Source organism: Rhinoraja longicauda, chromosome 3, assembly GCF_053455715.1.
Source record: "Rhinoraja longicauda isolate Sanriku21f chromosome 3, sRhiLon1.1, whole genome shotgun sequence".
NCBI lineage: Eukaryota > Metazoa > Chordata > Chondrichthyes > Rajiformes > Arhynchobatidae > Rhinoraja > Rhinoraja longicauda.
In genome coordinates, this window is record NC_135955.1 from 49,672,676 (window position 1) to 49,696,232 (window position 23,557).

At 41.5% G+C, this 23,557-nt stretch overlaps 1 protein-coding gene across 1 annotated transcript in view; it reads left to right on the forward strand.

Moving 5' to 3' along the window:
- Positions 1–23,557, forward strand: part of LOC144592394 (A disintegrin and metalloproteinase with thrombospondin motifs 19-like) — a 308,520-nt gene that overhangs the window by 275,148 nt on the left and 9,815 nt on the right. The window contains exon 21 of the mRNA XM_078396960.1: positions 3,485–3,637. Within this exon, the coding sequence (XP_078253086.1) occupies positions 3,485–3,637 (153 nt within the window). The remainder of the gene's footprint in view (positions 1–3,484; positions 3,638–23,557) is intronic.

The window sequence follows — 23,557 nt, forward strand, 5'->3', positions numbered from 1 at the left end:
TTCATGGAAATGAACTGGAAATAATTTAAGAGTTAAGTGCTTGTATTGCTTTGATCAAACACTGAGACAGAAGGTGGTTATAATACATGTCAGGATATTTTCCCTGAAGAATCTTTGCAATTTCTTTCACGTGTTTTTTTAAACATTTGCCTTGGGAAGTCCTTTGACCTCGGCATGGCAGGTGTTTGGGGCGGAGTGGGGGTGAGGGGGGGGGGGGGAGAGTGGGAAGCATGGCTAACCTCCTTAAATCTCCTTATATATTAACAGATGGAGATAACATCTGAAACGCAAACATTCAAGGACAGTCTTTTAAACATTAGCCTGCAAGACCAAGCATTGGTCACCCCGAGAAAATTTTAATACCATTGGGCTGTTAAACATTATTGGTTGAGAAAATGGTAATATTCCACCTGTAGTCTGGATATAAATGGTTACTAATTTACCAGTTTCTGTATATGCCAATGCAGTATAGATTCTGCACCACTTCATTCTATCTTCAGAGATTAAGCCTAATTCAAATATGTAAGGGAGGATCTTGATTGTGTCCAGGAGCTTTACTGCAAACATTGGGTCAAACTATTGAAGGTTCACACTAAGCAATCTTTTTCTAACCAGCCTAAAGAGTAAAAAAAGGGCAGAAAAATATCTTTACCATTTGTCACATGATACAATAGTCCCTTTTAAATTGCTTGCTAGTGAATGCAGCAATTATTGGCCATCCTTACACGACCTTGAAAAGATGTTGTTCAGGTGACTTCTTGATTTACAACAAATTAATTTGGTTATTGTACATCGACAGTGTTGTTAGGTGCGGGACTCAGACCATCGATGCTGAAGGTACACTGTACAGCCACAAGAGGAATACTGCAAGCTACAACCACCCCATGCTAGACACCCTGTGCTTTTATCTATTCCCACCCCAGCACTTAACAGAGGGGCTGTCAACAGGACATGTGCCCGGTGCAATCTGCAGCATTTGTTAAACTGCCTGTGGAAGCCTCAGGACTAATTTTGGTTGAGCCTTGGACACCTGCATTATGAGCGTTACCTTTCTGGCCACATGTTTTGGAACTAAATCTAGTTTCTATCCACCTGACTATCCTTCAAGTAGACAGGGTAACACTGGGAGGGTGAAGTATCTAGCATTCATTCCATTTTTGCCCAAAGACAAAGTAGATTAGGTATTTTTCAGTATATTCATTTATTTTGAAATAAAGCAGCACAGGTTTTCACATCACCTAAATTAAATTATAAGTACATGTTCCTCAGACTTTGGGCTCAAGCTTTGTAAAGGTTCAAAATTGGCATGATTGCAAGGTATAATCCAATCCTAAGGCCAGAAACATATTTAATCGTGCTACTGTTTACTGTAGCCACGCACACAGCCATCATTTGCCAGGCCTTTTTATTACCTTCCTCAATGCATCATCAATGATACTGCAGGAATAGGAATAAAACAAGATTGCAAGTCCTCCTCCACTCTCACTGGGTTGCTCGACGTACTACACTAATCTCACTTGGTCATGAGTCTGGCAAGACCAGAATATTCCCTATTGTAACCACCGTGTTTCACTACAAAAAGCCATAGGCACCAACCATTGCCCACCTGCCACTCTGAGTCATTGTGGAATAATGCACGCTACCACTGCCATTTTGTTAAAGAGTCAATGATTCATCCTTAAAGATTCACCCTTAAGTAATAATATGAACTGGGAAAATGTTTTGTTTTGTGAAGAAACCAAAAAAAATCTCCAAAAGCTTTGGTCCACTTCAGGCTTCCACTTTCAATTAAAAAGCTCATTGTTAATACCCACATAAAATATCTGTACGGAAAATGAAATTAGGATCCAAAGCACCAGAGATATTCAGCTACTCTAAAAGATTACAAAAAGAATGACACTGTAAGAAACAAAATCAGGAAGTATTACCTTTCTGGAGTGGGGACGGAGATACGATATGGAAGAAAATCGCATCTCCGTCGAGGTAAGAGATTGACAAAAAGTTTCCCCCCAACCCCCCCCCCGCCCACTACCCACATAAAACAAACAAAGGAACACTAAAACATACTTTTTAAAACATCCTGAAAAGAACAAAAAGAAGAAAGGACAGGCAGACTATTGGCGAGGCAGCCACTGCTGGTGGCGCCACTCAGTGATAGGTGTTCTATCCCCATAGAACTTCAAAGTGTACATCTTCCTCAATTTGTGAAAGGCCTTTATACAATGTTGTGGTTATCCAGTGCTATGAACATAGAACATCACAGCACAGAACAGGCCCTTCTGCCCTTAATATCTAAGCCTGACATGATGCCAGGACTCCTCTGCCTGCATGTGATCCACATTCCTCCATTCCCTGCATATACATGAGCCTATTTAAAAGCCTAAGGGCTTAAGGAAGCCTCGGGAAGTTAGGAACAATCCCAGGTCTCTGGTACTGTGAGGCAACAGCGCTACCAGATACGCCATTATGCCACCCAATATTTGTCTTTGATATTTGCACCTTGGGAAAAGATTCTGACTGTCTACTTTATCAGATCCTCTTCGATATGTATATACTTGTTTCAGGTATCTACTCCATCTACAAAACTCCAGAAAAGAAAATCCAATGCTTGAATGGTTGACCTATACTCAGCAAAAGTTGTTAACATTGGTATTTGGGACATTCCTATTCACTCCCTCTTTTCAATTATGTTATTTTCACAATTCTCCCAATATAAACAGTCTGTTATTGTTTGCATGATTAAAGTTCAAAAAGCTTTCCTTTTAGTTTTCAAGAAATTGTTAGAAAAAATAGAGCAGTTTCCCCATAATTTGAGGCCAATATGTGCAACTAAATTTAAACCAGTTATATATATTCTCCTTTTTAAGTCTGATTGACTTTAGTTAAATAGAAATTAATCCGATCAACAAAAGTAGATGTGGGAACAACTTTAAAAAAATAAAAAATTCTCCCAATAAATCATAATATTTGAAGACATAAAATAAAGTGACATTAAAATGTGTACAATCCATGATTAATTAGCAAGTTCAGAAGAGGAACAGGGAAACAAAACACAGTACTTGGCATTATGCACTGTTATGTTGACCAAAGCAAAAAAAAATTTGCAGTTTCGAAGGATGCAATAAATTGGCATGTCAAATTTTATGGGAAAGATAAATTGAGACAAGATACCTATTGCTAGAACCAACAGAGGTTTCGTCCAGAGTAGTTAAGCCATATGATTTACTGTCAACAGTTTAGGAATACAGACAACGTAATTCATCTGTGGATATAAATGAACAGAAACAGCTGTCACAAACTCCTGACATTTGCTGGATGATTTATCACTTTCTTCTGATCACTCTGTCATGTGTTTTCAGAGTTTTAGTTTCCTTTAGAGATTTTTAAGAACAGATGAGTTGAGCGCTATGTCAACATCTGTAGTTGTGTTGGATAGGGTGTGATGTTACTGTAAATTATATCCTTATGTTGGTGTACATTACAGTGTTCTGTGAAATGTGGCAAAGGGGCTCGACATCGAACCATAAAGTGCACTAATCCACGCAAGAAATGCGATTTATCAACACGCCCAAAGGAGGCGGAAGACTGCGAGGATTATTCGAAATGCTACGTCTGGAGAACAGGAGACTGGTCTAAGGTGGTACACAGTCAGTAAATCTGCTTTTTTCCATTTAATCTTCCTGTCAGATATGTTACTCCAGAAACGTCACCCATTCCTTCTCTCCCGAGATGCTGCCTGACCTGCTGAGTTACTCCAGCATTTTGTGAATAGATTATTAAGGGTACCTTTTGCCACCTTATGAGGTTATAGGCAAAATACACTCAATACCCTTAATAATCTATGTAGGAAGGAGCTGCAGAGGCTAGTTTAAACCGAAGATCGATACAAAAAGCTGGAGTAACTCAACAGGACAGGCAGCATCTCTGGAGAGAAGGAATGGATGATATTTCGGGTCGAGACCTCTCTTGAGACCCGAGACCGTTCTCGACGCGAAACGTCACCCATTCCTGCTGAGTTACTCCAGCTTTTTGTGTCAATCTTCGGTTTAAACCAGTCTCTGCAGCTCCTTCCTACACAGATTATTGAGGGTGTTCAGTGCATTTTGTCTATAACCTCAACAGATGGCAAAAGGTACTTGAGTATTTTAACAATCATTTAATAAAATGTGTAGTAGTTCTCGCTGTAAAAACACAGCGAACTGAAGTCTCTGACTTGCTGAATCAATACCAGACAAGTCAGAGACTTCAGTTCGCTGTGCTTTTACTAAGAACTACTGCAGTATCAATGCAATTTTGTAGAGAATACATGTCAGTATCAATGATGTGGATGTTGAGATGTTTTAGATTTTCAAGACAGCCAAGACACAATTCCCCATTTATTGGTGCCCTTCACTGATACCTTGTTTACAGGGGCCCTCCCCCATTTAATAGTGTCCTCCCCTAATCCCCATTTAATGGTCCCCTAATCCCCCATTTAGTGGTGCCCTTCCCTAATTCTGCATTTACTGGTGCCCTCCCCAATTCCCCATTTACTTGTGCCCTCCCCCAATTCCCCATTTACTGGTGCCCTCCCAAATTCCCCATTTAGTGGTGCCCTTCACTAATACCTCATTTACAGGGGCCCTCACCAATCCACTATTTATTGGTCCTCCACCAATCCTCTATTTAATGGTGCCCTCCCCTAATTCTGCATTTACTGGGGCCCTCCCCTAATTTCTTATTTACTGAATAAGGTGCCCTTCACTGATACCTTATTTACAGGGGCCCTCCCCCATTTAATAGTGTCCTCCCCTAATCCCCATTTAATGGTCCCCTAATCCCCCATTTAGTGGTGCCCTTCCCTAATTCTGCATTTACTGGTGCCCTCCCCAATTCCCCATTTACTTGTGCCCTCCCCTAATCCCCCATTTAGTGGTGCCCTCCCCGAATCCCCCGTGCCTCAGTATCAGATTCAAGCCTGTGCTGTGTAGAGTTTGCATGTTCTCCCAGTGACCATGTGGGTTTGCTCCAGGTGCCCCGGTTTCCTTCCATATCCAAAGACGTTTAGTTTGTAGGTTAATTGGCTGGTTTGTAGGTTAATTGACTTCTGTAATTTGCCCCTGCGTGTAGGCAGTCGATACAAAGTGATAACATAAAACTAGTGAATGGGTCGGCGTGGACACAGTGGGCTGAAGGGCCTGCATCTATGCTACAACTCTAAGAAATATACTATTACACAGCTAAAACCACATCAGGCTCAGCCAGAAATGAGCCAGTCCTTTATTTTTGAAAGAATCAAAAGATTAACGTGTTTATTTATGTGAAGGTTTTACATGAAGGTTTTACATCAAGTAATGTTATTTTGTGTAAATCTCTGAATTTCTGTAAACTCCTTTCTCTTACTTTTAAATGCTTCTGGAGGTCATGGGTTTAAGTTAAGAGAGCGAAAGATTTCTCTGCCACAGAAGGCAGTGGAGGCCAATTCACTGGATGTTTTCATGAGAGAGTTAGATTTAGCTCTTAGGGCTAACGGAATCAAGGGATATGGGGAAAAAGCAGGAACGGGGAACTGATTTTGGATGATCAGCCATGATCATATTAAATGGTGGTGCTAGCTCGAAGGGCCGAATGGCCTACTCCTGCACTTATTTTCGATGTTTCTATGTTTCTTTTGAATAGGTGATAACACAAAACCTAGAGATTTTACATTAACAGAACATTTGTTAGACTTTACAGAATATGTACATAACGTTAAATATAGTAGATAAAAATTACAGAACTCCACTAACTCCCCGTGGACCATCACCATAGAATAAGCTTGGTTTGTAATCTGCAATGAATGAATGAATGAATGAACGATACTTTATTAGCACATATGACCTGTCACTGTGAGATTCTTTGTTTTGCATACCCAAGGAATGCACAGAGTGGCCACATAAAGGGCGCCAACAAAGTTACAAAGTATTCTATTTAGTCCCCAATGGTCCCCCTTTGTTCTTAGCTCCCCCACGTGTAGGTACCCTTTGTTCTCCGTGGCACATTCAACCACAGGTACCCCCATCACTGAGTGACTTACTCTTAACCATGGAGTATAAGTAAAGCTCGGTGACCTTGTCCCAGGTTAGAGAGGATAACATTGGAGAGGTATGAATATTGGAGAGGGATGAATATCCAGAAAACTGCTGGCGGTATACCAATTGCATATTACCCAACAACCAAATCAGATTCAGGCACAATGCTGACAATCACCCAATCTACCAATACTTGACTGTCAAGACTCACACATGAAGTAAAACTGTTTGAGCAAGGCACTGAGGGATTTCAAACTTCATGGAACCATTCTTGCAAAGAATCAGTGCTTTCTGTAAGGAAACTGAAAAATGGACAGGAACCACTGTGAACGCTGTGAATTCAATCTCAACAATAGTCAAAGTGTTCACTGGCATGTGGGATCTTCATCTGAAATGTTCTGTGCAGACTTGCTAATTATTGTGCTGTGCACTTCCTTATTACAGCACTGTTTTCTTATGCTTCGCCCTCCAGAAAAAATTACTTTCTCCGGCAATCTTTTAGCTTCCATTTAAACCTTGTGCCAACCCCTGTGCCACTCTTAAATAAGGAAAGTGTAAGAGGACTGCTTTTAGTATGGAGTGCAATCGTCCCAGCAAGGAAGTGTCAAGAATGGAAACCGTTGCTTCTTGGCAATTTTATTTCTTAAATTTCCTTTTCCTTCCCAGACTGCCCCTCCTCTTCAGGTCTCCTAACACAGCAGGGAGCCAGTCAGCTGGCGTCAGTAATGAGATGTATTGGCACATGGGTTCATTAGAATTCCCATAGATTCACATCTGGGCCTGTCTTGGATGCCAACTGGGAGATGGACAAACTGGTAAAAATTCAATACGTCCAAATAGAAACTGTTTGTGCTACTTTTTAACTTTACACAGCTCCAGGGAATGCTTTATGGTGAAAGTGATCACTCCCTCTAATATTCCTCTCTAGGGTGAAATTTTAACTCAATCTACCTCTGCCCCTCCGCCCCCGAAATAAAGGTATACATTAGGATGGTTTTGGTGGTGGGAATTCAATTGGCAAAAATGTAAAACCTAAATCTGACCTGTTGCAAACATGCCTGCTTCTTGTATAATTGTAACACATATAGAGGGAGGGAGGTTATTGAGTAGGATCTTTAAATCGTAGTGCTTTAGTGTAATTTACACCTGGGTTTAAAGGTGACCTCTTCTGCGGTAGTTTTCCAGAACTTGATTTTAAGTGGAGGCAGGTTTAGTGGCTTTCATGGAGAGGGCAACAGGTCAGGTGTCTCGAGATTAATAATAGTTCTGTGCTCACAGCTCCATTCTCAGATGTCTCGGGGAAATGGTTTGGCAAGAGTACGCTGCCAGTATTTTGTTTGTATTTGGAGTTCTTCACACGCAACATGGATCATGCCAAGAGTGCTTTGGATTGGGCTTCGGGTGAGGAAGAGCTGGCAATGTCATGCTGTGCAGTGAGCCAAGGTGTACAACAGAGAATGGGGGGTAATAGGAGGGGCATCGGAGGGTAAAGCGACAACAGCATTAACTTTGCAGGAGGTGTTACCCATGCGAAAGACAATGGTTTAGTTCTTTTGATTTCAGGGAAGACTCTGCTTAGGAAGCAGATCCTGTTGGGACCCTGTTTTGTAAGGTGGACATCGTGGCTGTGCATCGTCAGTGGATGTGAAAGTCACAACCACTCTCAGCATTTATAGTCTCTGGTTCCTTCTGAGGTGCTATTGAAAACATTGAAAGATCTCTCAGCCAGCCCTCTCTCAAACACATAAGGAGTTTGTGTTCACGAAATGATAGGTTGGCAGTTATAAGTTTTTGACAAGATTGTAACCAGGTTGCGTGTGCGCTTGCATTTGTGGCCCTGACTGGCTCCTCATATTTATGGGATGTCACAGATTACACAAACAGCACAAAGGTGGACGTCAGGCAGATTGGCTGGTGATGGTGTGGCCCTCCCTGATGAACTTAATGCATTCTATGCTCGCTTTGATAATTAGAAGCACATTTAAGAGCTAGCTGCAATGCAAACATTGAACGAACCCACTAATGAACTCAATGGTTCAATGGTGCTTTATTGTCAAAGGTGCAAAGTACAAAAGCACAGTGAAATTCATTTCTTACAAACAGTCCAGTAAAGTATTGCCATACCATCCCTGATTAGCAATTGTACAGAAATAGTTCACTGAGCCTGCATGCACGAGGCGCCATGTTTTGGCACCATTTTCCAAGTCTAGTCCCAGCTCCAGTTGTTATGAGTGGCGCCCGATTCAGGTAAGTCCCAGGCTGGTGTGGGCCTCCAGCTGTCACCTTCCTTGGTCGACCAGCAGTCAATGTCCTCTCCTTGCCCGTCCACCCTTGTGCCCCGGGGGCACCTCCCACATCCGACCTCGAGAAAATCCACGCAGGTCACGGGGAGAATGTACAAACTCTGTACAGACACCTCCCGCAGTCAGGATCGGACCTGGGTCTCCAGCACTGTAAGGCAGTAACTCTACCACTGCACCACCATGCCGCCCTAGCTGCACTAGTTTCACAGTGGAACACATCAACCACCTCCCACTCAATAACATAGAGCTATATCACTAAACAACCATCGCTCCTTTACCATCCACCAATGGGTCATGGAGTCACACAGCATAAATATAGGTTATTCAGCCCATGATGACTAGTGAGCACTCATCTATATGAATCCCATCTTCCAGCACTTGGGCCACAGCCTTCTATGCATTGATGATCCAAGTGCTCATCTGTCAGTGACTCTGTTTCCCACCCCTCTCTCAGGCACTATTCCAAGTTCTCACCACTCTCTGGGTGAAAAAGCTCCCTTTCACATCTTCTTACTCTAAATCTATGCCCTCTAGTTTTATTTATTTTATTTCTTACGTAGAAACATTTCCTGTTATATCCCTCATAATAGTCACCTCAATGATATTCCCTCTAAGACCTGGACTCTCCAGTCTCTTCTCCTAACTAAAACACCATCCCAGAAAACATCCTGGTGAATCTCCTCTGTGCCCTTTCCAGTGCTGTCACATCCTTCTTATTGTGTGGTGACCAGAACTGCACACAGTACTGCACCTGAGGTATGACCAATAGCTTATCAAGTAGGAGCAAAACCTCCCTGCCCTTGTATTCAGTGCCCCAAATAATGAATCAAATGACTCCAATACTACCCCCGGCGCACAGACCCTCCCAGCCAGCCTTCTAACCCCTTTGGTCCTTTTTATTTCCAACTGCTGGATCAACCGTCTTGATTTCAGTCTGAATAAGGGTCTGACACGAAACGTTGTCTATCCATGTTCTGCTGAGTTGCTATTTGACCCGCTGAGCTATTTCAGCACTCTGTATCTTCCAGAGAAGTGGATTAAATGGGATTTGAGGAAGCACACAGAAAATTAACAATGAACAACCATCACATTTTAGTGGTTGTGAGAAATGGCTTGACGGGACACATTTGGAAAAACAATATGAAAGGAGTGTGCTCTGAAGCGTGGAGGTGAATCAAATCTGTGCTTGTATTTCCTGACCAGGTTAGGTCAAGTTGTGAAATCCCTTCTGCGCTTGATCCAAATACTGAGCACTTCTGATGTTGACTTCCTCCAACCACACCTTCATGAGTAAAGGAAGAGAATTTCTTACCATTGTTTGGAGAGATTACCTCCTCAATACATTCAACAATGCAGCAAATAAGGCATTGTTGAAAAGGGACTCTTGAATTTACTCCGCGTTTAAATTTTTATGTGTCCTGACAATTCCATAACATCTTCCTGTCCCGTTACTTGTGCTTTTGAGATATTATTGTACATTTACATCACATCCAATTCATTTCCATGAGAGACTGGAAGTCTGGAAGTAAATATATCAATGGTGAAATAAGATATTTCCACTTATCGAAACATCTTTCAGGTTTCACAGCCCCGACCTGAAACCTTCTGAACATTTATATCAGATACCTTATCTTTGAAAAAGTGTCAAGCATTTGTTCTTCCTGCAATTATAGTTATGAATTGATATTGTGTCAATAGCTTGCAAAATTGAATTACAAATATTCCCCATCGTGATGCCTAAATATAATTTCCGATCTTCTCTCAGCTACATTAACAGAACATTAATCAAGCATAGAAAAATAGGCCCTACGAGCCAGCACCACCATTCAATATGATCATGGCTGAATATCTAAAATCAGTACCCCGTTCCTGCTTTTTTTCCTATATCCCTTGATTCCTTTAGCCCCAAGAGCTAAATCTAACTCTCTCTTGAAAACATCCATTGAGTTGGCCTCCACTGCCTTCTGTGGCAGAGAATTCCACAGATTCACAACTCTCTGGGTGAAATGGTTTTTCCTCATCTTAGTCCTAAATGGCCTACCCCTTATTCTCAAACTGTGACCCCTGGTTCTGGACTGCCCCTACACTGGGAACATTTTCCTGCATCTAGCCTGTCCAATCCTTTAAGAATTTTATATGTTTCCACAAGATCCCCTCTCATCTTTCTAAATTCCAGTGAATACAAGCCCATTCGACCCATTCTTTCATCATATGTCAGTCCTGCCATCCCGGGAATTAACCTGGTGAACCTTCGCTGCACTGCCATAATAGCAATAATGTCCTTCCTCAAATTAGGAGACCAAAATTGCACACAATACTCCAGGTGGGAACTCACCAGGGCCTTGTACAATTGCAGTAGGATCTCCTTGCTCCTAAACTCAAATCCTCTCGCAATGAAGGCCAACATCCCATTAGCTTTCTTCACTGCCTGTTGTACCTGCATGCTTACTTTCAGTGACTGATGTACAAGTACATCCAGGTCTCATTGCACCTCGCCTTTTCCTAATCTGACACCATTCAGATAATAATCTGCCTTCCTGTTCTTGCCACCAAAGTGGATTACCTCACATTTATCCACATTATACTGCATCTGCCATGCATCTGCCCACTCACCTAACCTATCCAAGTCACCCTGCAGCCTCATAGCATCCTCATCGCAGCACACACTGCCACCCAGCTTTGTGTCATCCGCAAACTTGCAGATGTCACATTTAATTCCCTTGTCTGAATTGTTAATATATATTGTAAATAACTGGGCCTTGCGGCACCCCGCTAGTCACTGCCTGGCATTCTGAAAAGGATCCATTAATTCCTACTCTTTGCTTCCTGTCTGCCAACCAGTTCTCTATCCATGTTAATACCCTATCCCCAATACCATGTGCTCTCATTTTGCACACTAATCTTGTGCGGGACCTTGTCAAAGGCTTTTTGAAAGTCCAGATACACCACATCCACTGGCTCTCCCTTATCCATTCTACTTGTTACATCCTCAAAAAATTCCAGAAGATTACTCAAAAATGATTTCCCCTTCATAAATCCATTCTGACTTTGACCGATCCTGTCACCGCTTTACAAATGCACTGCTATTATTATATCTTTAATAATCGACTCAAGCATGTTCCCCACCATCGATGTAAGGCTAACTGGTCTATAATTCCCTGTTTTCTATCTCCCTAATTTCTTAAAAAGTAGAGTTACATTAGTTGAGGGAACATTTCATCCACGATTTCTAGGGCCACCAAGAACACTGGGATGCAGACCATCAGGCCCAGGAGATTTATCTGCCTTCAGTCCCAACAGTTTACCTAACACCATGTCGTGACTAATGTGGATTCCCTTCAGTTCCTCCCTCCCACTAGATCCTCGGTACCCTCGTATCTCTGGGAGATTGTGAAATGCAATGCAAAATTATTTTATTTATCTACTCTCTGTTGGCCAAATTAAATCAGCTAGACTGCAAACAAATCCTGGAAACTGCAAAATAACTTTGGATGGGTAAAATAAAACAACCTAGCTGTTATAAAAAGAGTAAAAGAAAGTTATTCAAAGAGGAGACTTAAGTCTAACAGGCTAAATCGCCTACTTTTCTGCAAAATGATAGAATGATTCTTTTTCTTCCAACATTGGCAGACTTGCTTTCATCTACTTAAATACTAAGCTTAAGAAATCCTTCCTAAATATTTTCATTTCTCTACCTCCCTTTCCTCCCTTAAGGTGCTCTTTAAAACCTGCCTCTTTGACCAGATTTTTGGCCATCTGTCCAAATATCACATTATGTGGCTTGATGTCAGAATTTGTTTCTTAATGCTTCCATAAATTACCTGGGGGCATTTTACCATATCAGGGGTACTGTACTGGCAAGCTGCAATGCCAAATTACCTTCAATTGGACAATTTAGAAATTCAAACTTCTTTTTAGACAACTTCACTTCCCAAAGTGCAAGACTTAAGCTGGTGGAATAATTGTTTTCAGTGTTTTGACCTATCAGATGACCTTCAGCTGATCAGGCGCAGGTAATTTCTTGTACGGAAAAAGGTCTAACAGCATACATTTCATATTTCCAAATCTCTAGCAGGCGCAGAAGTACTTTTTAAAAAACGTGTGCTTTGGCAGGTAAATCAAATGGCTAGGTTGTGCTCAGCAACAGCTTAACCACATGTTTAATCAATTACAGCGCTCATGCTTGAAAGCTGTTCCGTGTAAATATTAGCTGGCATTGATGTTTTCAGCATTTTAGATGCACATTTATCCCGAGGGCACAATAAATATTGATTTGCTCACACATTACATAAGAACTACTTTGTACCATTTGCAGTTTGTAAAGTAGCAAATGATTTAGTTAATTTTATATTTTTGCATTAGTTACATAACCTTGAATGAATAACCTGCTGTTATTCATCATTTATCAAGCTCTAGTTTAGTTCAAAGATATAGCGCGTAAGCAAGCCATTCGGCCCACCATGTCCGCGCCGACCAGCAATCCCCGTCCCCTAGCACTATCCTACACACAAGGGACAATTTACAATTTTACCGAAGCCAATTAACCTACAAACCTGTACGTCTTTAGAAACCGGAGTATCCAGAATAAACCCACACAGGTCATGGGGAGAACTTACAAACTCCATACAGAGAGCACCCATAGTCAGGATCAACCCCGGGTTTATCTCTGGCGCTGTAAGGCAGCAACTCTACTACTGCCTCTAGTTTCCACCCAAAGCAGGGATGAAAAGTGAATGAGATTATTGTAAACATTATGTTCTCATTCAGAAATTATTCCTTTGCATGGAACATTTGCAGTATAACTTCATTATATTAGAAGAGTAAGGGAAACAAACAAACCTTATTGGCTCAACAGTCCAAAGTTTTTTAACCAAAATCGGCCACCGTTGACTCCGGCAGGGCTTTATAATTTTACATTGACAGAACACTTGAACATACAGGAATTAAGCTGCAAAAAACTAGCAGAGATTTGCAAAGTTTAAGTCTTATCAGGTTTTTTTTTGTTTGAGGGGCCACCTATGGATAACATTAATGTGGATACCAACAGGCATTCATTAATATTACACGTATTACATGGAGGTAATTTTGTGACAGTGATATGACATTGATTAGGAGATCGGGGCAGGGTTTGACTTGTATTGTCATCAAGAATCCATACAGAACCATTACATTTATAAATGGTTTAAATGAAAGAAAGGTCAATCATATATCCAAAGATTCCGACAATACAATGTCAAGTGGCACAATAAATATTGTAGAGGAAAATGTAAAATTGTAAAAAAAACATCACTCGATTACCATTGTAGAAACAAAGAAATGCAGATGCTGGTCTATACCAAAGATAATCAGAAAGTGTTGGAGCAACTCAGAGGATTAGGCAGCATCTCTGGAGAAAAAGGACAGGTGACGTTTCGGTTGTCCAGAGATGCTACTTGACCAGCTGAGTTGTTCCAGCACATTGTGTCCATACTCGATCACCAGTGCTCATCCACTTTGGGCCTTAGAGAGATTGATCAAAGTATTTTATAAATTATTCAGGTTAGATAGTGTGAAGGAGCAGAGGTATGGGTAAAGATTTCTTAAATTATGAGACTGCAGATCCCCCAGTATCAGGCCTCTGCCTCATTGCTGTATCATCCCACCCGCCATGTCTATGTTTTGGAATGCCACTCTCACTTGCTTTGGAGCTTCTCCCTCCTTCTCAAGTACCTCTGGTCTGTGACCTCATCCGTGGTCATTTCCAGAGTGTCTGCCTCCCTCTCTACTGAATTTTACAAAATACTGCAATTAATAGAAATTAAGAATTATTTGTTCACAATTCCCGTCTCACTTGCCTGTAAATTAGCCAAAATGTTTTGAAGTTCAGCTGCCATTTGGCACCAAAATCTGGTGAACTTTGTATAATGTCTCAGTGTACCATTGCTATGCACTTGTACTGTATCTGAGATGTTTATCTAAGATATATCTAAGTGCTTATATATGGTGATACTTGCACTGAACTGTATACAAAAATTAATTTCACTTTACCTCGCTATGTGTGGAAATCAAGTACCATTGAACCATTTTAAATAGGTTTTATAAAAACTGCCGGCACAAAGGCACAGAATGCAAAGAAGTAGGAAGTTACGTCTGATCTATAAAGAGTTCTGGTCAGACTCTCACTTAAAGTACCCCATTCAGTTCTGGGTATGTAAATTCAGGAGAAAATTATTCGCTTTTGAAGATTTAATGGTTGAGCTATAATTATGATGTGAAATTAAATAGTATTGTCTAAGTTTCTAAATTTGAGTACAAAGAGTGATTTAATTAAGATGCTCAGAATGATTAAACGAGCAGATACAGTAGAGAGAAACTGTTTCTTCTGGTAACCTGGTCCTTAACAAAAAAACACAATATTGTTACTATCCACTGTTACATTCATTAATGGTGTTCTGAATTGTGTTTGGATCTGTGGATCAGGACTGCCAATGCTCAGGGAAGCAATCAATCTTAAAAATATCTCATCCACCCTGTTTCCCTTTCTATACTTTTGTGTGAGCAGAGTAACCCTCACGAAGAATATCGATACAGGTTTTTGTTCTCTTGCCATTATTCAGGCTGTATTTTACACGATTGCACTTATGCAAGGGTGTTGCATACAGTTGCAAGAGGTTTTGACTTTCGGCAACTGCCTCAATAGAGAAACATTCATCACCTCTGTAATCTACCTGGCCAAGCTCTCAATACATCCCATCCCCTCATCCCAGGTTGGAGAACATGTCAGTTGTACAACTCGTGCCACCTGCTGAGCAGGCTGCATATGGGTTATTGGGACAAATGAGCTACAACTCTACAAAATACCTCTGAGGAATTAACCTGTTACAAGGACTTTCTGAGCTGGAAAATTACACAGTGCTCTGCAGTATTATTATTATTTTTTTTTTTTAAACTACTTTGGACTGAACATAACAATACATAACTTAACAGAAGGCTGTGGAGGTAACGTTAGTGCTTATATTTAAGGCAGAGATAGATAGATTCTTGATTCGTATGGGTGTCAGAGGTTATGGGGAGAAGGCAGGAGAATGGGGTTAGGAGGGAGAGATAGATCAGTCATGATTAAATGGTGGAGTAGACTTGATGGGCCAAATAGCCTTACTCTAATATCCCTTATGACCTTATTCTACTCCGATCACTTATGATCTTATGATAACAATTAAATGAGTGTTCATTATTGCACAGGGTTATTTTGTTGCCTACTCAGCAAATTAAGTTATGTTAGTGTCAGAAACAATAAACTAGGCTAATGTGAAAGGAGGTTCAAGGTCACAGACTCAAGTCTGGATATGTTAAACCCTATTGCATTTATCTTATTGGCCTGGTTCTAATAAAACTGACCGGCCATTCATCCTCCGCTGGTTAGTTTGCCTTCAACTTCCAGGGAGTGTGGTGAGTTTAATGGCAGAGCTCAGTCACACGGAGCTGACGAAATGTGTAGGAAGGAACTGCAGATGCTGGTTTAAACCGAAGATAGACACAAAAAGCGGAGTAACTCAGTGGGACAGGCAGCATCTATGGAGGGAAGAAATGGGTGACGCTTGATGGGAAAAGTTACTCCAGCATTTTGTGTCTATCGTACGGAGCAGACTCTTTGTATTTGGCATCTTAGCTTCACTCCAGCTATGGCTGGCCTCTGGCTCCAACCACTAAAATGTGGTCCCTGACTTGGAAGGAAAAAGTTTGTTTATCTTTTCTTTATTTTGATTGATATCACAGGCCAAGTACAATCCACCCCCATTAATAAACACGACAATTATAAATCAGTGACCATGCAGTGGGTATGGTCAAATAGTGGTCCCCTTACTGGACTGGCAACTCAGAGACAAGAGGTTGAAGTTTACTGTGACAAAGGAGGAATTTAAATTGAATTAATTAAATAAATCTGGAATATATACAATAGTAATGGTGACCATTAAACCCACCTAGCTCATAGAAGGAAATCTACTGGTATAACACATTATATCTGGCTCAAATGTGACCCACAGCCCCTGAAATCCCTGTAATCCACTCAATGTAAGGGCAATTAGGTCTGGATAACAACAATATCAGTCTTCTCAGTGATGTTGACACCTGTGACTGAATTAAAAGGTAAAATTCAGAAACAGTGAAATCTCCATAGAAATGCATTTACCATACGCAATAATGTTCCAAGGCACTTTAGAAGAGGGCTGCCTAACAAATGTTGATGCCAAGTTACCTTAGGAGATATTAAAATAGCAAGGGTGCTCCAGTAACCATTCTATTACCCAAATCTCTGTGAGGAATAGTATGTGAGTTGTTATGGTTTCAGGAAGGAAGTCGTCAATCCACTTTACAAACTGCAGGATATCTACATGCTGAAGAAAGCAAGCTTGTTGCTTTATAAGTACTGGATGTCAACTCTAGGATTCTATTCACTAGACTCCAGTTGCCCGGTGACCATACACCATGCATCACAAAGCAGTCATCACTTCCTCTGCCTGCCACAGTTCATATTCCCATCCACTAGTAGGTTAAACCAAAGGGTGGTTACTGGGCAACAGTGGTTATCTGTTCATCACACAATGATTACAACACACAAGGAAGCCATTCAGCCCATGTCAGCCAAAAGTCAGAGCAAACCTGCTGAACCCATGCCCCATGATCCTGCAAATTCTTTCCTTTCAGATACTTACTTAGCTCTCATTTGAATGCTGCATTTGAATTTGTCATCACTACTATCCCTGAGAGCGCATCCCATGTGCAAACACCAAATGCACAAAACAGCTTTTCTTCACGTCAGTTTTGGTTCTTTTGCCAATCAACTCATTCCAAGTTCGGTTACTTTTTTGACCCTCCACAGATGGCAACAGTTTCATTCCGTCTACTCTGTCAGTCACCTCATGAGCTTAAATGATGTCAGATCTCCTCACAATCTCAGCTGTTCCAAATAAATAGCTTCTGCAGTCAATCAGTGTAATTAAATTCCATCATCCCTGGAATTATTTGCCAAATCTCTTCTGCACCCTCTCTAAAGTCTGTCTGAAAATAAGCGAGTTTGGTATCTCAATAAACAAAAGGAATCATGGGAATTGTCAAAGGTCATTCGGGATTTAAAAAAAGCAAATGCAGCACTGTATTAACTGTGTATAAATTGTTAACTATTCTACCAAGGAATTAATCTAGAATTCTGTCAACTCAATAGCTTCCTTTCTTGTTCTGCTGTTCACCAACTACTTACACAGTCCCAGTTCTAGTTCAGTTCATTAATCATCAATTATGAGATATTCAAAAAGTTAAAGAATTTATTATTTTCATTTCATCCTTAATGTGTTTGCTACTGGAATAAGAAAATATTTCCTGTGTTTGAAACATTTTCTTATCTTTATTCATAGTTTATGTGTAAAAATATATTTAATCTGAGGCAGGCAGTGATTGCATCAGTGTGATGTGGGCTGATGCTTTACTTACAGGCAGTGTGAATGTACCGTTAAGGCAAAGATTCATCTCCAAGGAAAACTGAGTACAGGGTTGGCCCTGTGAAGGAGCCGCCCATCCGATATAAGACATTTAACTGTGAAATGCCTGCCCTTTAGTATTGGATCGATTGAGTGGAGGGTCTGTGCTGCTCTAAGTTTGTGGTGGTTGTGGTGTGTTTCCCCCAGCCATCTCGCCCAGTGCATGTTGACCAGCACAGTTCACCAGCCCTTGTTAGCAGAGGCTCTTTGTGCAGGTGTTACCCAAAGCCCAAAGGTTTTGTGGAGGATCTGCATTAGGATCTGGCACACAGCGAGCTAGCGAGAGGGCTGTCAAATCAGATCAGCCCAGGTTCCCGAGTGGCCAAAGGGCGAATTTTAATGGGTCGTTATTAAACTGTTCTGTCTGTGTGGCATTACCAGCTCTCTCTCTCCCAGATCCCCCACTCCAACTGTCGACAAAGTCTGACTGAGAAAATGCTCCTACTCATATTACGGGTTGGCTCCGCGTTTGTCCACTTGCTGGGGCAGGCGGCGCCGCCTTCAAAGAGAGTGAGAATAGGTCCCGTCAGCTGGGGACCTGCGGCCTACTCCTGAGTGAAGCCTCTAGTTTGGCTGCGGTTCAAATGGCTTCAAATTCTCATAATTATCACCGCCCGGTCACCCGGACCCGGCTCCCAACTGTGTGCCCTGACAGACTGGAACCAACCCCAGATGCTAAAGTGACAGCATCTTTATTTAAGCCAACCCACCTCGAAAGTTTATCCAGCCTATTCAAATCCAATCTGAGCTTTCCAACCTACCCCCCACACAGCACATTCTCCTCGTTTCCTTCAATCCGGGAAGGTTATTTAGATGGGAAGGCAAGGACTGTCACAAATTAGTTGACCACACAACTTATAATTCATGTAAATCAATATTGAATTTGAATGGCTGTGACTCAGGATAATGCCAGGGATTTGAAAATTGACAGGTTTGTTCCAGGAATTCTTGCAGTTTCAAGGCTGGTGCTGTATTGAGTCAATAATTTAAATAGATACGAACTCGCTTATTGGTCTCTCAGACTGTATGCAATGCACCCATTATGCCCAAACCGGTGTTTCATTCATAACTTTCTTTCTCCTTAATTCTATCCCTCTACTTGGTGGCACAGTGGTAGAATTGCTGCCTTACACCGCCATAGACCCAGGTTCAATCCTGACTATGGGTACTGTCTGTATGGAGTTTGTAGGTTCTCCCCATGACCGCATGGGTTTTGTCCGAGTGCTCCGGTTTCCTCCCACACATCAAAGACGTACAGGTTCGTAGGTTAATTGACTTTGGTAAATTGTCTCTACTGTGTAGGATAGTGTTAGTGTGCGGGGATCACTGGGTGGGCGAAGGGCCCGATTCCGCGCTATATCTTTAAACTAAACTATTTATTAAACACAGGATCCCTTGTGGCTTTTATGCAACATTCGAAAAACCTCCTACCGCTTTCAACAAATAATGCATTTGTCCAATAATAAAATAAAAGACAAGTAGAAAATGTTGAAGATACACATGCGGCATATGCAGAAAAAGAAATGAAGCTTTTTCAAGAATACCCTTCATCAGAAATGAGTGAGAAAGTATATGTGTGTAATGCATGTACATCCAAATCATTCAATTCTGAATCCTTATTAAACTCTGCATATGTCCTTACTGAATTTGTAAGCAGCAGGCTCACAGCCAAGCGTGGTGGTGACCAGTTAACACCTCTATGTAATCAATGATTTTCGTGATCTACATTTTCCTAATTTTGCACCTTCTCAAAAACCTCACGTGCGGCATCAGAATAGGTTTCAGAACATGTTCCAGTACCTATTCTAAACACAATGCACCTCATCTTTAAGAAAGGTAAACACAAAATGCTGGAGTAACTCAGTGGGACAGACAGCATCTCTGGAGAGAAGGAATGGGACTGGCTTTTATGGGTCGCTTCATGGGCTGCTCAACCAATAAAATTGGACCTTCCACAGGGGTGATAAGATAAAGAATAACATGATAATGGAGGCAGCACACGGTAAATATGTATGTAAACAGGCTGTACAAAACATGCTGCCTGAATTGGGTTGGATTAATCAGATATCACAATCCCATTATAGACACAAAGTGCTGGAGTAACTCAGCGGGTCAGGCAGCATCTCTGGAGAAAAAGGATGGATGACGTTTTGGGTCAGGACCCTTTTTCGGTCTGAAGAAGTGTTCCGATCCAAAACGTCATCCATCCTTTTTCTCCAGAGATGCTGCCTGACCCACTGAGTTACTCCAGCACTTTGTGTCTATCTTCAATATACACCTGCATCCGCAGTTCCTTTCTACATATCACAATCCTATTCGTCGACACCATCCAAGGTTTGGCACAGGCTGGGTCAGAAAATAGTGGGTTCACTCCTGTGCAAGAGTTTAAGTAGAACAGTTAGACAGACATTTTGGGACTTTGCTTGTTAAAGATGGTATTCCTCAGATAAGGTGTTAGACCAAGATTGGATGTTAAACATGTCAACGCACTCAGAGGAACAGGGAGCTCCAGCAGGTTCTGCAGCCAACATTCCTCCCTCAGCTAATATCACAAACTGATCAACCCATTCTTCATAACATTGCACTTCTGTGACATTGTTGGTGCAGATTGGTTGCCATATTTGTCTTGATAAATCACTTAATTCCAAAGCAATTTATTATTTATAAAGAACTGAAATGCCTGCGTACGATAAATTGTGAAACAGATGCAAGGCATGTCAGTAATAGAATGAAAATCATCCATAAATGTCCATTCCCCGTCAACAATTTCAATTATATATCTTGGGGTAGAATTTCCATCAAGACTTTGGCAGAGGATTAGTGTAAACTGCAAGAAGCAGGAGCAGCTGCTTAAAATTCTTCTGAAATGTCCATGTTATTGCGGTGGAAGATCAGGACTCCTTGCATAAATTACTGCCACTTCCAAATTTAGCTTGGAGATTGCCTGCATAAATCTGTCAAATTGCAGCAGTGTCCTTCCTCCTAAAGAGGCATGATGTTAACTGTTGGCAGGAAGATATAATTTACAGTTTAACAAGTTCACTTTTGCCATTTCCATTGTAAATGTGGACGTCAGATGGTGGAAATAGAAAAGGGAGAGAGAATTTATGGCTTTAAAGTGAAGACTGAATTCTGCTGTTATGCCTGTTGCATTTACTCTCCACTTTCTAATCTAACTTCACCTGAAGGCTGTACTTGATCACACGTACAATACCGAGAGAAATCAGCAAGCATATAATAAATATCATTACTTCAGCACCATCTGTGAGCCATAGTTACCTGGAGGCAGTTATCAACCACTGCCTTCCTATACATAATTATCTCTTTGAAATATTGCACAGGAGTGGAACATCCTGCCATATCCTTCATGAGAATAACCTTCAGTTTTTCTTCTGAAGAAGTGTCTTGACCCAAAACGTCACCCATTCCTTCTTTCCAGAGAAGCTGCCTGTCCCGCTGAGTTCCTCCAGCTTTTTGTGTCTATCTTCAGTTTTTGAATGTTGCTGAGAAGCAATACAAGCTCTTTGTAACTAAATAGGTTTATTTGGGTCAGCACATTATCTCACTCTTTGGGGAAGATATTGGTATCTCATTACACTTTGGCCGAGCAGTCCAGTGGGCTGCACATTTTCCATTATTGCGTGCTTTGCAACCCTGAGGACGTTCTGATGACAATTCATGGTTGTCAGTTAGGTCTGTGCAGGCAAGCGGGCCAGCTGGAGCAAAGCACTCTCTGCTCAGTACCCTTCCTTCCACAGCTGCTGCCTTATGGATAATGTGTTATGTCCAGAGTTGTGCTGCCAAAAGAATTACATGTAGTATTTATGTCTGGACAATTTTTGTCATCAGAATCATGCCACTTCTTTTTAAGACTATTTATTGGGCAGCACTATTTACTCAAAATCCTCAAGGGTAATTTTGACTTAAAGCAAAAAACAGTGCAGGCTGTTACCCATCTCACCAAATTTTCATTCATATTAACTTTAATGTTAACCGTGCCTCCCTTGACTTTATGTTTTGGTGTCAAGTTACTTTAAGAAATGCAGCTGAGTAAGTGCACATGAGTGGACTCTGACGAGGATTGCATCAGGACAGGTTGATGTACCGTTTCCCCCTATTCTGCAGAAAGACGTTGTTTTGGATGACGAGGCATGTGGATAAGTTACAAGAGAGATACCATCACCCATTGGGACAGTTTCCCAGCAAAAGATAGAGCTCTAGAGGCTAGTGGAATCGAGGGATATGGGGAGAAGGCAGGCACGGGTTATTGATTGGGAACGATCAGCCATGATCACAATGAATGGCGGTGCTGGCTCGAAGGGCCGAATGGCCTCCTCCTGCAACTATTTTCTATGTTCTATGTTTCTATTGTTCTAAAATGTCTGTGGGTTCACGTCAGAGAGTTACACTGTTGGAGGTGATATTATTCAAATGACTAATTGAATTGAGACCTCATCTGGACATTAACAATCCCACTGCAGTATCTGAAAAAAAGTGATGAGTTCTCATGAAGGAATCCTGGCAACATTATCTCTTAATCTGGCACAGCAGCAAATGATATCCTTGTTCATTTCTTTGCTGTCTCTCGGGGCCTTACTGTGTGCAAATTGGCTTTCCCTGCAATATCGGAAAATTCACTTCAAAAACATCAAGGGGTAGAGGTGAATCGAACAGTGCCCTTGCTTATGGAAGGATCGTTCAGGAGTCTGACAATGGAGGGAAAGAAGCTGTTCCTGGGTCTGGTGGTGTATGCTTTCAAACATCTGTACCTTCTGCTGGATGGGAGAAGGGGAAAAAGGAATGACCGGGATGGGAGAAGTCTTTAATTTTGTAGGCTGCTATTCCGAGGCAGTGTGAAGTGTAGATAGCGTCAATGGTGGGAAGTCTGGTCAATGTGATGGATTTGGCTACATTTATAACTCCCAACAATTTCTTGGGGTCTTGAACAGAGCTGTTCGCAAATTAACCTGTGATGCAACCCGACAGTATTTCTATAGTGCATCTGCAGAAGTTTTTAGGAATCACTGGAGAGATGCTGATTTCCTCAGTCTCCTCAAGAAGCAGAGGTGTTGGTTTGCCTTCTTGGCTGTTGCATCCTCATGGTTGATCCAAGACAGATCATTACTATATTAACGTCAGGCAACTTGAAGTTCTTAACTATTTCCACATCCGCACCATGAAAGCTGACTGGGACATGTACTCCACCATGCTTCGTTAAGTCAATAACTAGCTCCTTTGTCCTGTTAACATTGAAGGAGAGGTTATTGTCCTGACACCAGGACAATAACTAAGTTCTCTATCTCCTTCCTGTACCTCATCTCATCATTGTTCAAGATTCTGCCCACCATAGTGGTGTCATCTGCAAACTTGTTGATGTAAATAGAACTGAATTTGACTGTATAGCCGTGAGTGTAAAGGGAGTATAGTAGGGGAATGAGAAGGCTTCTTTGCGGGGCACCGGTGTTGAGAGTTATTGTGGAGGAGGTGCAGTCACCTATATTCACTGATTGTGGTCTGTGAGTCAGAAAGTCAAGGATCCATTGGCAGAAAGGGGAGCCAGGAAGGGGAAGTTTCTTGGCTTCCCCTGGTCCTGAAGTTTGGAGATGAGATGGACGGGATTATGGTGTTGAAGGCAGATCTATGGCCAATAAATTAAAATCGAACATTGGAGTCCTTGTTGTCTAGGTGT